At 45.0% G+C, this 17,562-nt stretch overlaps 1 protein-coding gene across 3 annotated transcripts in view; it reads left to right on the top strand.

Moving 5' to 3' along the window:
• Positions 1-13,620, top strand: part of EHF (ETS homologous factor) — a 38,137-nt gene extending 24,517 nt beyond the window's left edge. For 2 of the 3 annotated variants that reach the window (XM_057748461.1, XM_057748462.1), the window contains exons 3-9: positions 575-820; positions 2,998-3,060; positions 5,706-5,774; positions 5,893-5,961; positions 10,950-11,012; positions 12,892-13,087; positions 13,192-13,620. In XM_057748461.1, coding sequence (XP_057604444.1) covers positions 575-820; positions 2,998-3,060; positions 5,706-5,774; positions 5,893-5,961; positions 10,950-11,012; positions 12,892-13,087; positions 13,192-13,291 — 806 coding nt within the window. In that variant the 3' untranslated portion in view covers positions 13,292-13,620. The remainder of the gene's footprint in view (positions 1-574; positions 821-2,997; positions 3,061-5,705; positions 5,775-5,892; positions 5,962-10,949; positions 11,013-12,891; positions 13,088-13,191) is intronic. The other variant, XM_057748463.1, reaches the window with a different exon arrangement.
• Positions 13,621-17,562: the final 3,942 nt, after the last annotated feature.

Below are 17,562 nucleotides of genomic sequence, written 5' to 3'. Positions count from 1 at the left end.
AGCACAGTGAGCAGGCGAATCACCTGGACCACTTCGGGGAGAAGCAAAGGCATCCTAGAGAAAAGACCCCGAGTCTCAGGCTTCATTGTGAATCGAAAATGACCTGAGTTTTGGGTATGAATGTGTATATACGTGGGTGTAAGAGAGAAAGACATGGGAAACAGAGAGGGAGAAGAACGAGAGAACTAGGTGGGTATGGACAGGAAGCTAATACGTTGCTGACACTGTAGCAGTGCTTTAGCTTTCACGGTACTTTGTGGGAGGTGGGGAAGGAGCTCGTGATCTCAGAGCACTGCAAGTCTCGTGTCCTTGTCCGGAGCCCAGGGGTAAGTATATGAGGAACAACCTGAAGATGTACGAAGGCCGAGTGATTGGCTCCCACCGCAACTGGGGAAAGAATTGTGTTTCCCAAAGCCTCCTCTTCAGAGTCTGTCTCACGCTCCAATCCCCACTGGTGCACCAGATGGCGGTTGTGGTCCCTGTGATATCTGGCAGCCAGTGGGGCATCCCCCCGTCTGGGATCATGTTCAGAAACAAACACGGGTCACTCACGGGGCCGCCTCCTGTTTTGCAGTTTCCAGCGGGTTTTTTGGAGGCCAGTGGCATGAAATCCATCCTCAGTACTGGACCAAGTACCAGGTGTGGGAGTGGCTCCAGCACCTCCTGGACACCAACCAGCTGGACGCCAGCTGCATCCCTTTCCAGGAGTTTGACATCAACGGCGAGCACCTCTGCAGCATGAGTCTGCAGGAGTTCACCCGGGCGGCGGGGACAGCGGGGCAGCTCCTCTACAGTAACTTGCAGCATCTCAAGTGGAACGGTGACTATCTCTCTCTGCCCTGCTAGGAGCCAGGTGGCAAGAGCGGAGACTCCATAGCTGGCAGGGTTCCTGTTTAGGGACCTCCAAGGATGGTCTCACTTCCAAATTAGTGTTTCCTGAGACAGGGAAGTAGAAGGGAGGTGAGAGGACAGGCTTGAAGCCTAGGGTACAGGTGTGTCTAATCCCATACGAACCCAACATAATGTAATTCTCTCCTTATGGTTAATTTCCAAGGAGACAAGGGGTAGCTGGGTATTCACAGAATACCTGGTACTCTCAGAAAACCACTTCTTTCTCTTGCAAATGGGGTTGGATGTTTCATTCCCAATCACTTGCTTGTTAAGATCATCGTGCCTATTTAAAACAAAATTCTATACCTGGGTTCTTAAGATGGGACATAAGTGTGGTAAGAAAATATGCAAAATTAGATCTAGTTTTTTTTTTTTTTGGGGGGGGGGAGAAAGCTTATGATATTACAGTAGAATCTTAAAAGGTCCTGAATTGAAAAAATGGTTAAAACTAATGGTCTGGACATGTTTGGGAGGTTTCTGCAGTGATTTCTGGGATGGGTGCTGACCTAGAGCCCCAGATATCTCTCCTGAGACCTCACCTGGCACATAGACAACATCGTTCAAAGGCTGTCCGTTGGTGCTAGTTTCTTCACACACGCACGCACGCTCCACCAGCTTGTAAGACCTGGTAGGGCAAACAACTCTCTTGCAGAGTGTCCTCGATACTGGCTTAAGGTTCTTCTGATAATGGTTGTAATAAACCAGCTCCTCTGAGAACTATGTTGGAAAGCCGTGATATGTACAAATAGTGAGTCGGCTTGTCCACGTCAGAATGGGCACGTCTGTCTAAGCAGAGCCTGTGTCTGGGCGTGTAGCGGGGGCTCTGGGGAGCATGAGCTCCGGGGCTAGGAACTAGATTCAGATCCTGCCAGCTGCCATCAACACTGAAGAGAACCCAACGTCTGGCCGAGGAGCTGGCAGCAGCGGTGGCCGTTTGAGGTGACCTCATTCAGCTCCCGGGCACTCCCTACTTCCCACCCACCTCACGGAGGTGGTGGCTTATTTTCCTTTTATCAGAACCAAACCAAACAAGGCTCTACAAATAACCCTCAGGAATCTTCAGAAAGAGCAGACTTACAGTTGAAGAATTAAAAATATTTACCTCCCCACCTCCAATTAAATCCACTCCTTTAAAGCTTTGCCCTGATTGAAGGTTAAGGCAGGGAGGCATGGGAGGTGATGTGGCCATCCTTGACCTTCCACCTTTCACCTTCCATGGCTTGTCTGGTCCCACTGCATCCTGCTGGTGCCTCTGAACGCCTAATGGCCAGACTTCTCACCTTTGTTTCATTGTTTGCCTTTTCGGAGACATTCTACCAACTTACATTTATTGAGCATTTACTTATGTAAGGACTCTAAGTGAATTAACTCATTTGGTGACCTTATGAGAAAATAAATATTGCACCCATTTGACTGGGGCAGTTTTCATCTGGAAAAACTGAAGGTCAGAGGTGTTAAACTATGATCGCTGCTCCTGAGATATTTATAATCTGGCTGGGGAGGAAAAACATACAAACAAATTCACATGTGCATATGTGTTTTTATATATGATACATCTGGAGAGGAGTTGCAAGGCATAAATAAGGGAAGAATCACAGCACTTATCCAGACATAGCCCATAGATTGGATCTAATCGAAATGGGTTTGATTAAATTTACGATGAAAGAAGGACTAAGATGGTTTTCCTTGTGTTTTCATTTTGCATTTTATATCAGATCGTAGTATGGGAAAGCACCTTAGAGGCCATCTAATGACTTTATATCTCCTTTAATCCCCTAAATTTACAATTGAGGAAACCAAGACGGAGAAAGGTGAAGTACCTTGCTACTAGTGGAAAAACTGGCTTTCCAATTTCTAGAGTTCTATTTCCCTCATACTGGATGCCTTCTCTAATACAAGGCCAAATAATTCCATCTGGTGTGGGTGCCCTAGCTACTGATTTTCCGGGCCAAGGGCCCCAGGCATGAGATTATAGATGCAGAGAGGGAAGCCCCTTCCCAGAAGCGAAGATGGGTGATCATGCAGTGGGATTTTCAGAAGCTCTTCCATGAAGCCAGCTTTGTCCCTTGTGGGCCCTCTCTGACTTCCGCAATCTGTTCTTCGCAGGCCAGTGCAGCAGTGACCTGTTCCAGTCCACACACAATGTCATTGTCAAGACCGAACAAACCGGTAAGTCGTGAGAGATGAAGGGAGCCAACTTCGTAGGCAAAGACCTGGGAGGACAACTGGGAGAGAATGTGAGGGAGAGTGTGGGAGCAGGATGGAGCCAGTATTTTGGCAGGAAACCCAGGGATGCCTCTTCCCTGGTTGTCTCCGATGGACCACTCTGACATGAGCCTCATTCCTTGTCCTTGGGAGCAGTGACTACCAACTATTTCTGATTTCTAGACTGATGGTGACACTAATTCTGCCCATACGTCTCTGTTTCCCATGGTTGGTTAGAGTCACATCTAGGTGCCCAGAAAATGCAGAGTCTAAGTGGGCCTCCTTCTTACCACAGAGAGTCAGGGGATTGGACTTGGCCAAGTTAGGAGAAGCAAGAGACGAGAAGAGGAAGTGTCAATGTATCCTCTCCCCCTCCTCTTTTGGAGGGAGTGTGTTTTACAAGGGGAAGGAAGATTCGGACTTGGTGTTGTAGTTACTATAGTTTCTGGGGGACTTTGGAGTTTCTGCAGGGCATAGGCAGCCCTGGCACTGACTCCTGCCTTAAGTATGTTTTCGACAAAAGCCGCTGTTCTGAGCTGAGTAGGGTCTGCAGTCCCAGAGTAGCTACATTCATTTTGGTTCTCCTTCATCTGCCTAATCATCCCTCCTTCCTCCGTTCCAATACCTCTCTCCTGCGGTCTTTCTGCCTCTCCTGGGGACTTGCAGCGGGCAGTGACTGCCTCGAGAAGTTTGCCCCAGAGCCTTGTGCCAATCAGAGGTCTTTGCATAGTGACCTTCGGCCTATGACCTCTTAGTCTAGGGAGAGCTCCGGAAGTCCCTCCAAATGCACAGGAGCTGCCACTGCTCCAAGGTCACTCCCTGTGTCCACATCAGTGAGAATGCAGGCCACATGGGCCAGCCATGGAGTTTGCCACAGGCCTCCCTGAGGGTTGCGTGCCAGTTACCAAGGACTCTTTTGACCTGGGGTGATTTGTGAGTCACTAGAGGCAGAAACTGGCCCCATGTAGTTATTTACTCTTTTATAAGGGGGCTGGTCTACCATCATTAAAGAAAAAACAATAGCTGCTAAGCATGTTAATTAGGTTTTCCTAGCCCTGACCTACCCCCTAGAGACCAGGGGTTGAGTTACCCAGATGGTCTATGCTTTATGGGCCTGACTGCCCTAGAGGCAGGCACGGGACTTGGCCGAGAGGATGGTGCTCCCTGACCCTTAACCCCCACTGTGGATTGGACAGATAGCCCCAGCGGAGGAGCCACGGTGGTACTGGAGAGGTCCCAAGTACTTGACAATTCCTCCTTGACCATCCAGACATTCTTGTGTTGCCAGTTCAGAAAAGCTGAGCCGAAGGGTGGGGAAGAAGGTCCACCCTGGGAGGAGGGGAGAGGAGGCTCATACAGGGGCCAACACCCCCAAACCTTTTTGGTTCAGTTTGTTTTCAGAGACAACAACAGGTGTATGAGGTGACCCAAGGAAGAGAGAGGGTGTAACCCCAAGAGATTGGGCTTGGGGTGCCCAAACATGTAGCTATTAGTTCAAATACCAGCTAAATCCCTATGTCGTAAACAGGAGGACTTAGCCAGTGAGTCAGGTTTTATACAATTTATGCTATAAAAACAAAATGATAACTCGGCCAGTGGCTTACCACCCCTGCCCTGAAATTCAGATGCTGGGCAGGAGAGACCTGAGGGCAGCCTCTGTCTGTGACGAGGGGAGAGCAGAAAGTTTCTGGCGGGGCTGACCTCCTGCCAGATCTCACAGTTCTTGGCCAGCAAGGAAAGAAGGGGCTTCTGTTGGAGATCAGCCCAGAGGTGGGGGGGCGGGTGGGGGTGGGGATGTAGGAGCTGGGCTTCATTTGGGATAGGTGGAGGGGTATTTCCTTTGAGTCTGAAATCTAAAGAGTCAAGAGACAGGCTTACCCAGCACACTGGAGAGAAAGAGAGAGAGAGAACTTTTCCAAGATGAAGCAATAAGGCCCTATTCTCAAAAGCTATTTATTTGATTTGGTAATACTCTCCTTTCCTTCTCCTTAGTTTTGTTTTGAAAATTTCATGTCACCTCTTAAGCATATTGGAGAAATCCTGGCGGGATGGGGCTGTCACCCAACTGGAGGAGAGTTTCAGCAATGAAGACTCTGTGATAGGACTGAGCAGACTTTTTCTGGAGGAAACATCACTAATTCTCCCAGGAAGATATTACTAGGAAAAGATGCTCATTAATCATGACATTTTTTGTCCCCACCATTTTTTTTTTACTACCATAAAAATATTCTGGTGACAATATAGTAGAATATAAGACGATGCCAGGCTCCTCAACCCTGCCCCCTCTGCTAAGTACAGACCAGGAACATCCCCAGGAAAGCATTGCTCTAGGACAGGATCCTGCTTTTGCAACTTCTCTCAGGTCCCTCAAAATGTAACAGGTGTAGAACACCTGGATGGGGCCATAAAAAAGTCCATCTCCCCCAGGGCACTGGAAGAATATTGGGGTAATACTATTATAAAGTAACATGTGGCTGAAGCAGAATCTTCTCTCTTCTGAGAACCACCCCCTTGTTCCACACCTCTCTGATGAACACAGAGTTAAAAAAAGGCAAATTCCCCACTTGGGGAAAGTAATTGCTGACATTCCCATTTTCTATCCTTTGTAGACCCTTCCATCATGAACACCTGGAAAGAAGAAAACTATTTATATGACGCCAACTATGGTAGCACAGTAGGTAACTAACTCCCCAACACTTAAGACCCTTTTACATTTTTTTAATGTTTTTCTAACAGCCAAAAATTTATGTTTTAAGGAGGGGGCTTTTAATGTCCTTTACATTTTCATTGCCACAGATTTGTTGGACAGCAAAACTTTCTGCCGGGCCCAGATCTCCATGACAACCACCGGTCACCTTCCCATTGGTAAGTTGTCCTGATATCCGAAGCTGAGTGTACCTCCTGCAAGTGCTTACTGAGAACTAATGAGAATTACCAATGCCCCACATTTCCAACTTTGCTGGAGTCTTTCCCATTAAAAGGCTAGGAAAGGTTTATAAAAAATCTGCTTTTGAGCCCATATTTGTACCTTGAAAATGACCAGCGAGGATGCCTCTAGGAAATGTGTTTTCCTCCTGTGAAACCAAGTCACTCTCTTGTGACAACAAAAACTCTCTTTTCAATAAAAACTTGCTTTTGTGAAATTATCTGATAAAATTATTCCTATGTGGGTATACTTATGGGGGTGGGGGTGGGGAGGCTCTATTTAATTTTCAACAAGCTGTCCTTGGCTTTAGAGAAAGAATGTTTAACAGTGGAACTCAGAGGTCAGTGAACCTGGGATGATGGTCTCTGGGTGGAGGGGCAGCAGTGGAAAACTTCTAGAACCCTGGGCATCCCAGGTCAGTTTTAAAGTCTGACCCTGATATCTCATCAGGACTCTAATTAGTCAGACCACTTGCACACCAGGGATTATGTGCATCTGAGTCGTGCTTTGTTAAGACTGGATGTGTCTGGGGGTATTCATGACTCAACCACTGAGTGAGAAGCTTGGTCTGTTGGGAGTCTGGAAGAAGGGCTTTCAGAATGTATTTCAGATTATTTCTCCTCGTCCACTTACAAATAGGTCCATCGGTAGGAATGAGTGTACTGGGGAGGCGAGAAGAAGGTTTCATATTGTCCCTTGATCTTGGTGCAGATTTGTGGATCTGTTTGAGTCTATGAAATGGAGCTTAGACCTGCCACAAGTGAATCTATCTTTTCCTGCAATTGAATTTGGGGCAACTTCAGAACTGGGGTTTAAAAGAGTGTTTGTGAAAGGAAGAATCAAACAACAACCCCTCCTCCCCCCCCTCCTTTTTTATTTTTTTGCTTTTGTTGAGTGTGTTTTTGAGAACTGAAAAAATGAAAGCTTTCGGTTCGAGGTTTTGTTCAGGTCAAGCCCCTTGAATGAGACAGGGCTCAGAGCCAGGGTAAGTGTTTCTGGAATTGAGGTTAAGAACAGAGGCCAATTCATTTCTCGACGCCCCCCTCCCCCCAGCGGCCCACTGCACTGTGTGTCACTCTAAGTATTTGCTGAAATTAGGGAACTAGATCAAACACTGGAAAGGTTCTGCAGTGGGTTTGCCATTCGGGGGTAAAATTTCTGTGGCAGTCGTTGCCACCCAGACAAGACCAAGGTTTTCAGAGCTGAAGAAACCACCCTGGTCACCCTCTGACTTCCTGCCACACTCCCCAAGGTGTCGCCTCCCATGTCCTGGGTCTTTGGCTTAGGGCAGAAGATTCCAACTAAGAATAAAGTTGAACCAACCACTTCCTGAGCCTCAGGGATGGTTCAGTCTCGAGGCACCTGGGAAAAGAAAAGCCATAATCACAATTCTGCCGCCCTCACAGCCAGGCCACCCTGCTCTCTCCTGCATCCTGACTTACCTGCTAGAATCTCCCAATCAACAGGGACCAATGTCTGCTTTCATATTTGTAGTAACAGGGAACTCACTGTCTCCTGGGTTCACCTATTCTACTTTTAAATAGTCCTTCTTAAAATAGGCTTTACACCTCTGCTCTCCTTCACCTCCCTTGATTCTTGATTCCCTAACCCCGGATCCCTATTCCGAAATTGTAATGTAGGCTGGAAAATGAGATAAGCCAATCCAGGACCCCCATCTGAACGATCACCTGGAGAATCAATTCAGTGTCTGGATTGGTCAATTCTTTGGAGTAACAGCCCTCCAGGTAGGATAGTTAATTACAGCCTCTACTGGATGGGACCAGACCCCCTACTCCCCCACCCCCCCACCAAGACTTTTGTCATTTGTCTGAGTCTTTAGATTTCCGGCTCCCGTGAAATGGAGTGCAGTTAAGTATCTTTATGTGTTTTAATGCAAGTTACAAGCCGCGCTGAGGCGAGGCCACATGTAAACTGATGCCCTCGCTGATAAACACAGGTGGCGAAGCAGGCTGTGTTTTGATTTCTCTGTCATCTGTTCATTTCATAAAATGGCCGCTGCCAGTGTTCCTGATGTGCCCGATAGTCCTTGAGCCAATCACGCCAACTCAGGCTTGATGTGTTTATTCACCGACTCGCTGAGCCTAGAGCGAGGGTGGCATGGTCTATTATAACACTGAAATTTGTATATCCCGTAAAGAAATGGCTCACAGCTGAATCATATGCAAATGCTTCTAATCTTTGCTTCTTGCGAAGTAGCTTAGCTGAAGTCACGCTCTGGACCTCATCACAAACTTGTGCCTTGGTGCTGCCCCTGTCCGGACTGGACCTGGGCCTCAGGTGCTTGGGAGAGGAGCAGGAGAAAGCCAAGCTGGACAACTTCCCCAGAGCAAGCTATTATTTTACAAGGATGAATCACTTAACCATACAGCTAACTTCAAAGGTTTTGACTTTTATTTGGGGGCCAGGAGAAGACACAGGGGGCGAGGCTATCACATAAAGGTGAGCTTTCAGATCAAAAGATTTCAGTGCTGAGGCAGGTGGGTGATTCCACAGCTTGCACCCCCACATGCTGGGGATGGGAAGAAGAGGCTGGAAGAAATTCAAGTTTCTTTTGCCTGTGGCTGCATATTCTTCCATATGATGATGGACACATTTTTATTTGGGGAATTTTTTTGCAGGGGGTCTTTCTTAATCTGCATGGAAGTCAGCTTGGGTAAATTGCTGACATCTCAAAGAGAACATTTCCTTGTGGTGTAGCTGGTCTGGGGGTTCTTAATCTGGAGTCCATGGACTCCTAAGTGACCCATAGATTCCTGAAATAGTTACAGAATTTCACGAGTGTACACATATGTGCCTTTTTCTCGGGCGAGAGGCCAAGGTTTGCATTTTACTCATAAAGGTACCTTAACCCCCAAAGTAATTGATGCTTGCATTACGTGAGTTTGCAACCCCTAAACAAGAATTGAGGCCAATAAGCTGAGAGACACCTACACTTGGGTTCTTCTGAGTTCAACGCTGGCTCTGAAATAATGGCCCTGCGCCCCTCCTGGATGCCATTCGAAAATGAGCTTTGCTTGTGGCCTGCTGGGTAAATGCCACTCTTTGTCTGCAGAACAACGTGGCCCTGTCAGAGTGATGTATCACTTGGAAACCGGGGCCGGTGCCAACCTGTCGCAATATTGTCACATCCTGATGGGATGTCGCAACCTCACCCTGAAACCTACAGGGAGGGAGAGTGGAGTCTCCTTGCATTTCCTGTGAATTTGTTCTTTCAGGTTTCAGAGAAATTCAAGTCAGGCGCAAACCCTCTTGCTGACAATGTTGGTGGGGAGGGGGCAGCCGGGCCGGGGAGGGTGGTGGTACGTTTAACCAGAAAAAGAGGTTTGTCTTCTAACCAGATCTTGTGAAAACGGTCTCATCTATCCTGCCACCACTTTCAAACTGCTGGGAGCACTGAGTTGGGACAATCTGGGTGATCAGATAGGTGAATGCACATTGGGAAATAGAGAATCACCAAGTTGGAATGACTTTTCCCCACAAACCAGAGCATTGCAGAACTGAACCTGATTCTTGGCAGGGAAGACACTGATGAAATCTGTTATGTGGCATCATCTTTGGCAATGGCATAGAATAGTGGTTATGAGCAAAACCTCTGGATCCTGCTGCTACCTACCTCATAGGGCGATTGTGTGAATCAAATCAGGTGATGCATGTAAAGTGCTGTCCACAGTGCCTGGTACATAGTAAGTGCTCAAGAAACAGGAGCTAGTCTTCTTAACTATTTTCATTAGGAACTAATGGTATTCAAACTTTATTGAATAATGGACCATCCTTGACAGTCTTGAAAGCTATGGGCTCTCTTCCCCTGCCTGCAGTTTCAGTCGGTCTGAAATGCCCTTGAAGTCCACACAGGGGTCAGCAAACCCTAAGCTAGGCAGCCCTGATGTAATGCACACAGAAGGGATGTGATATACTGGCCCAATTTCTTAGCAGGATTGGCTACCATTCAAGGGCTGCCCTGTATTCAAGTTGGCAGATTTTTGATTGTAGGAATTTTTGTTGGTAAGATCTGCTTTAGTTCTCCTGACACTGTAAGTCCCCACTGACACACACACACACACACACACACACACACACACACACACACACACACTGTTAGGTCATTTAGTTTTCTTTTTGACACATTTTATTTCACAGATTTGCCTCTGTCATCTCCTCTTTGTTGACAATCTCAAGGGTTACCATAATGAGTCATTTGTTAAACTAACTTGTGTTTCCATAGTCCACTGTGGTCCTCTGTACTGAGCCCAGGCCCGTCAATGGCCCTTTTGTCAGGCTGATTAAAATGTAACTTTGCATGCCAAAAAAGGCACTCCTCTAGCTGAAAAGTCATCTTTCTTTGTTATAAATGTTTACATTTTTGTATTACATAAAAAAAAAAGAACTAAAACTTTTCAATGACCTAAATCCTTCAATGGCTCCCCATCTCTCTCAGAAGAGAAGCTAGAATCCTCCCCAAATCCTAAAAGGCCTTAGTGATCTGAACCTCACCTGTTCCCCTCTGCCCCTTGCTCACAGCCTCACTGGCTTCCTTCTATTCTGTGCACACCGACCTCAGGGCCTTCGCCCTTACAATTCTCAGGCATGGAAGGCTCTTCCACACAAGCTCTCTGTACGGCTGTCTCCCTCACAGCCTTCTGGTCCCCTAATCAGAGAGGTCTTCTATGACCACCTTACATTTAATTGTAAATTATTCTCGTCTTCACACTTCTACCTCTGTTTCTTACCCTGAAATTTTTTTTCCAGAGCACTTTATCATCTCTGTTTGTTTTGCGCATGACTACCTACCTGAACCATGCCAGGCATGTAGTAGGTGCTCAATAAATGTGGGTGAAATGCGTGGATGAATGAATGAAGATAATTGTAGGAAATAGGGAAATGAAGCAGTTCTCATTTTTCTCTTTAGCAGAGTCACCTGATATGAAAAAGGAGCAAGACCACCCTACAAAGCCCCACACCAAAAAGCACAGTAAGTTGGCTGGCTTTCAGATGCTTCCTGGCCCTTCCCTTCCAGTGGAGAGTAACTGGAGGCCACCCGTTTTTAGACAAATGTTGCCTCTGCCTGCTGCCTGCAGTTCTTCACCTCAGACTGGGTAGTGTGAAAAGAGAGGCATCACTTGCTGGCCAAGTAACCCCTTCTGCAGTCGTTTCTCAAAATGGAGCCCCCGTGGCTATTTCCTCCTCATTCTGTTCTATTTGTTCTAAAACTGAAACATCAGTGAACGAGAACTTCTTGCAGGCACGGGGTGAGCGATTTCCCTTTCTCCAGAAAAAGGGGTTGGGAGAGGAGAAAGATGGGAAGAAACAGCTGAGGGTGTATTCTTTTTTCTTTTGCTGAATGTTGGTTTCATACTTTTGTGGAGTTATTGTTCCTAGAAATACTGTTTATTCTTAAGATTCAACAGTGCTTTTTGGGAGTTGTGTTTCCTCCGATAATAAAACCTTGTGAACGTGTGTAAAATAGCAGAGACATGGAGCTGTGGGCGTTGGGGAAGACATGGAAAGAAATCAAGGTGGTATAATCTGGAAATTGTAGGGAGTTGGACATCTTTGCTGTCTATTACTCCAGGTCATCCCACAGAACTGCATGAACACAGCCCTTCAAACTGGGGTGTGGGAAAGGAGTTGTGTGTCACAAATCCAGTGGGAGTAGAATTGAATTTGGTTGCTAATTTCATTACAGTGGCTGTTTTATTTTCAAACTGACCCCCTGAACCCCTGTGAGACCCCGCCCCAATATATTCTAGGAGTTAAAATTCTAGAATCCTCTCGATGCACATTTGGCTGACACATAGCTGCTGGATGGCAGCCGTCTAATTGGTTGAAGTTCTAAATAAAAGTGGTTGAATATATATGCCACGTCTTCTTTATCTATTCTTCTGTTGATGGGCATTTAGGTTGCTTCCATGTCCTGGCTATTGTAAGTAGACTGACATATATACACGACCAAATGTAAAATAGATAGCTAGTAGGAAGCTGCTGCATAACACAGGGAGATCAACTTGATGATGGGTGATGCCTTAGAGGGCTGGAATAGGGAGTGTGGGGAGTCACGGGAGGGCGGGGATATGGGGATATATGTATAAATACAGTTGATTCACTTTGTTGTACAGCAGAAACTGGCACAACAGTGTAAAGCACTTATACTCCAATAAAGAGCTAAAAAAGAAAAGTGGTTGAGCGTTGCTCTCCTGGGAAATAACAAGGTGAAATGATTCCCCAGCAATCTGTCAACCACATTTAGAAGGTACTCACCCTAGCCTAGAAGATCTAAGACCTATTTTTTTAATTTATTTTTTTATTGACGTATAGTTGATTTACAATATTGTGTTAATTTCTGCGGTACAGCAAAGTGATTCAGTTATACATATATATACATTCTTTTTTTAAAGTATTTTTTATTATGGTTTATCATAAGATATTGAATATAGTTCCCTGTGCTATACAGTACAACTTTGTTTTTTATCCATTCTATCTATAATAGGTTACATATGTTAACCCCAACCTCCCACTCCATCCCTCCCCCTCCCCCCTTGGCAACCACAAATCTGGTCGCTATGTAAGACCTATTCTTTCTTCTTGGCTTCACCACTAGTTAGCTATGTGACCCTGGTCAAGTCAGTAAAATTCTCCATGCTTCAGCTTCCTGATTTGTAAAATTAAAAAACTCTGCTAGTTCATTCTTAAATACCTAATATTTGCTGATTCTGTGACTTGGTGTCACAGATGGGTAGTGGGGAATTGAGTAACCCTTGCTTAATAGAAGATGTTTCAACTCTAGGCTTCCTCTGGCCCTTCTTTGCTGTGACTTAAGCCATGAATAAACTCCTTTTTCTACTTCACCTCAGATCCGCGAGGGACTCATTTATGGGAATTTATCCGTGACATCCTCCTGAACCCAGACAAGAATCCAGGGTTAATCAAGTGGGAAGACCGGTCAGAGGGCATCTTCAGGTTCTTGAAATCAGAGGCTGTGGCCCAGCTATGGGGGAAAAAGAAAAACAACAGCAGCATGACCTACGAGAAACTCAGCCGAGCCATGAGGTAAGGAGTTTCACGTCTCCAAACACGATAAGGCTGCGTGACCAGTTATTCCCCCCGGCCGTCTTAATCAGACCAGCCACCTTACGCAATTTCTTTTGTTACAGATATTACTACAAAAGAGAAATTCTGGAACGTGTGGATGGACGAAGACTGGTATATAAATTTGGGAAGAATGCACGTGGATGGAGGGAAAATGAAAACTAAAGCTGTTGACACCTTGAACACAAACCTAAAGACAGCCCAAATGTTGACCAACCAAGAAGTCCCCGGACGTAAATATTTCAAAGACTACTTTTCTCTGATATTTATGTACCATGAGGGGGAAAAATACATCTACTTCTAACAGGAAGAAGGAACATGACAGTTGATAAAATTATTTTGTTACTTTGAAGTGTGTCCTATATGGGGAACAAAGGTACACAGTTTTCTGTGAACTGACGTTATGTGTGGTTGTGATTTGTTTTTGCCTCTATTGTGAAGTTGTTTTCCACTGCGAGAAGAACAGAGTCTGTAACCTTGTGCTTCTTGCTAAGAGAAAGAAAGAAAAAAATTAGAGGGCATTAAATGTTTTTATATGCAAAATGATTTAGGAAAAGGTGACGTGTCCTCCGCACATAAGCATCCACGTAGCCTCGTCAAGAGAGGTGGGCGTGGTCACTAGATGAACTCCAGGGTCTCCGATTGACGGGATAAACCAGAAGGATGCTGGGAAGTCTACCCTGACCTTCAGGAGTCTGTGAGTGGAGAATGAGGACTTCCACAATCCACGGTGGACTGTAATCGCTGCATAAAAATCATGTGACTTTTATGTTTAAATCAGAGAAGAGTAATGGTGGAGGGGGCTTCATACTCATTCAGGAATGATTTACCTGGTGCCAAGTCTATCTTCCCCCCTCCCCCTTAGATGATTGGTGAAAAACTTCAGTTGCCACCTCTGCTCACTTTCAGTTGTTTAAGAGAAGTTCTGGCCTTGGTTATGTTTATACCTATTGCTTAAAAATAAGTGGGAAAAAGGAGGTAGTGACGAGTTTGCTCTTGTACTCCCATTGTCTGTGGTTTCTCCATCGGCACAAATGACTTTTTTGGCTGAGATATTCTTTGTTGTGTATTGTTTGGGTGTCCTGTGTGTTTTGGGATGTTTAGCAGTATCTGTGACCTCTGCCCACTAGATGCCAATAGCACTCTGATCCTCGAAGTTGTGACAACCAAAAACATCTCTGGATGTTGTCAAATAGTCCCTGGGTGGGGGCAAAATTGCCCTTGATTGAGAACCACTGATTTAGCCAGTCAAGATGAAGATGGTGAATTATTCTTAGAACAACAACAACAACAAAAATCCCTAGAGTGAAGCAAAAGCAAGACTGCAAAGTCAACCTATTTTTCATTTTTAAAATGTTTGGACAATGGGTTGAAATAGCTAGAGGGACTTCTTTTCAGAACCCCAGATGAGAGCTAGAGTCGGATAAATTAAATAAGAGCTAACAAGAGGACACATTTTCACTAGAATTATTAAACAGAGTAAAAATTATATTGCAGAAGGAAACACTGGAGAGAGAGAGAGTGTGTGTGTGTGAGAAAGAGAGAGAGAGAGAAAGGAAGTTACTTCCAGGGGAATAGGAAATATCTTTGTAGATGTTAATTCTTATCATCGTTCTTCTTTTAGATACTCTCTTTCCTGTTTCATCTTAACTCATTCCAAAGTGAGTGATGTCTTGCCTAGATTTGTATCCAGAGGAATGTTAAAAAAAAAAAAAAAAGACAAAGAAAAGAAAGGAAGGATGGAAGAGAAAAAAACGGAAAACTCAGCTCAGGAGCTACGGTCAGGAAGGAGTTGGATACTTTTTCAATGATGGCGTTGTTCTGGGTGCCTGGAGACGTATCGCCAGACCTTGAAATCTGGGAGGAACATAAGCCTGGAACATCCAGATTCCTTTTGCAATTTTTCTTTTTGGCTGCCCATGTCCTTAGCTTTCTCCTCCCTCCTGCCTCTCTTTCTTGGGCATAATATGGGGATGAAGACATGTACCAATAAGAGGGGGCTCTTCTCATCCACTGATGGGGCACCTCCCACAGTGTCTTCCTCAGCTCAGGTGAGCGGGTCATTGTCCAAGGCTGCAGAGTGTTTGTAATGGATTCAGAAGGTTGGAAGTACGAAGAATTAAGAATTTGGCCTAATTATAATGAGAGCCATTATGGCCAGTGACCTTGGAGCACAGCTTAGTGAGATGAATGACCTTCTGAAGGTACGATCGAGTTGTTTTTCTTTCGGCCTGGCTTAGGTGCTACTCTGTGTTGTCAAGTCACAGTTACTGAGGGAACTCAGAGACATGCTAATGAGCTGCACAGATCTGAGACATTCCTGCGTGGAAGACACACCTTGCTCTCCAAGCAAGGCTAAAGAACCATGAGGCTTTCCCGGAAGTTGACTACACTTCCCACAGAACTAATTAAACCTCCAGATATTTGAATTAGTGTAAACACTTGAGTGTTTGTGTATCTGTGTGTGTCTGAATTGTGTGAAGTTATTGGGGGTGTCTGCTAATTCGCTCTCTGCTAATTCCTTCTCTGGCTTGGCCTGTTCATCATCTAGGCTGCCTGGATCCTTCTCTGAGCTCTCCCTTCCGCAAACTTGTAAGTTTCTCACATTCCTCCAAATTAGTCTTGGCTTTTTCCGTACGCTCTGCATGGAAGAGAAATCCCTGCTAGGTAGGGAGTCTGGGGCGTACTGACTGGAACACTCTGTGGATGATTAGCAGATTGGGTTATTTGTTGAAAGTGATGGTTTCTTGGCACCTGGTTCCTGCTTAAATAGGTTGACGTATTAAGTTCTCAGCATATCTCTCTATTGCCTTGGCTTGAGTTTGATGCATTTTGTATGCGCTGTTCGTGACTTGGAGAACTCAAGGTAATCGAGCCATGCCAGCTTGGGTGTGAACAGAATCCTTCCCACCCTCGTGTTGCAAGGGAGAGCAAAATCCCAGAGACGAGCCAGCACCGGGTGAAGCCCCCTTCTTTTGGCGACTCACAGCTTCTCATTTGAGAAGCTGGTCTGAGCCGATGCTCCTGTGGTCACTACACATGGTCTCCTTAAACCCTCCTTAAACTAAAGGCTTGGGCTCTTACTTGTTTCTTCATGGGACCCTGAGGCAGGAAATGTATCGCTAAGAGTTTACCAGACTCAGATCATCTGAGGCTTCTAGATATTTGACTTGGTGAAAAGAGCAAAGCCCTGACTCCCAGGGACATACCTGCAGTTTCTTGAACTTGCTTTCTGAACAGGACAGACCTGGGCATTGAGTTTTCCTTTGAACGTGCTTGGCCGCCTTCAAACTCTTACCTTGTAGACTGTAAGCTCTTTGAGTGCAGGAACCATATCTCAGCAATATTGTTTTCCCAGTACCTAACATGAGATAGGTCCTCAAAAACTATATAATGGGTTAATGATTGAGTGTCTTCTGGAAGATTCCTCAGATGGGGAGGCCGTATCCATAAATTGTTTCTTCACTGAACGAAGAGCACAGCAGTCAAAACTTCAAGGACATATTATCTACCAGATGAACATTTTACTGTGAGACGCTTTACTTTGCCTTCCTACCTGCGCTGAAATAAAACCAAAACAGGTTATTTGGTTCTGCACGTCAACATGTGTTGTGTGAGAATCCTGTCACCTTCTTAGGGACTGTGAGACTTATCTGGTTTAAGAAGCCAGACATGAACTTTGAACCTGTTTTAACCAATGAAGATTATGAATGTGTTTATATGATGTAAATTGCTATTTAAGTGTAAAGCAGTTCTAAGTTTTAGTATTTTGGGGTTGGTTTATATATTTTTTTTCTTTTTTGAAAAATATGGAGGGATCTTTTGATAAGGTTAGTCATGCATGTAAGATTTTAGTTTTGCAAATGTGTTGTTTTTCAAATGTATAAAATATAGGAAGAGTTAAAATAGTAAGAGGGAAAGGCAATTATATTATTCTTCTTTAGTTAAAAAAAAGTTTGTTGAGTGCCTACGGTGTGCACAGCATGGAACCATCTTTGTGAGGAGCTTATCTAACTATATGGGGTGCAGTAGATACTCCATAGGAGTCCATTGGATGGATACTTCCCGTGTGAGAGAAAGAACACACAGTCACAATATCAGAGCTGAATTAACCTCAGCATTGCTTCTCAGGATTCCATTTCTGGAATAAGAGAGAGAACATTTAATAAAAACATCTTGAGACTGGGCCTCATGAACACTGAAGTGTATAGGCCTTCACAAGTTTAGCTTAATTGGGATTAATCTTTCTGTAACTATCTGCCTGATTCTTGCTTTTCTTCCCATCTGGCTTCTGGGTTGACAATTTGTGGGAAGCAACCCTACTGCTGCTATTTTTGAAAAATCAGAAATCTTGCCCTTGAAACTGTGTTAAATTCAAGCTGAGTATTTCTGTTTTATGAAAGAATTATATTTTTCAAAATACATTTTTTTTGTTG

This window comes from Hippopotamus amphibius, chromosome 9, assembly GCF_030028045.1.
Source record: "Hippopotamus amphibius kiboko isolate mHipAmp2 chromosome 9, mHipAmp2.hap2, whole genome shotgun sequence".
NCBI classification, from domain to species: domain Eukaryota; kingdom Metazoa; phylum Chordata; class Mammalia; order Artiodactyla; family Hippopotamidae; genus Hippopotamus; species Hippopotamus amphibius.
This window is presented reverse-complemented; position numbering and strand designations above follow the sequence as displayed.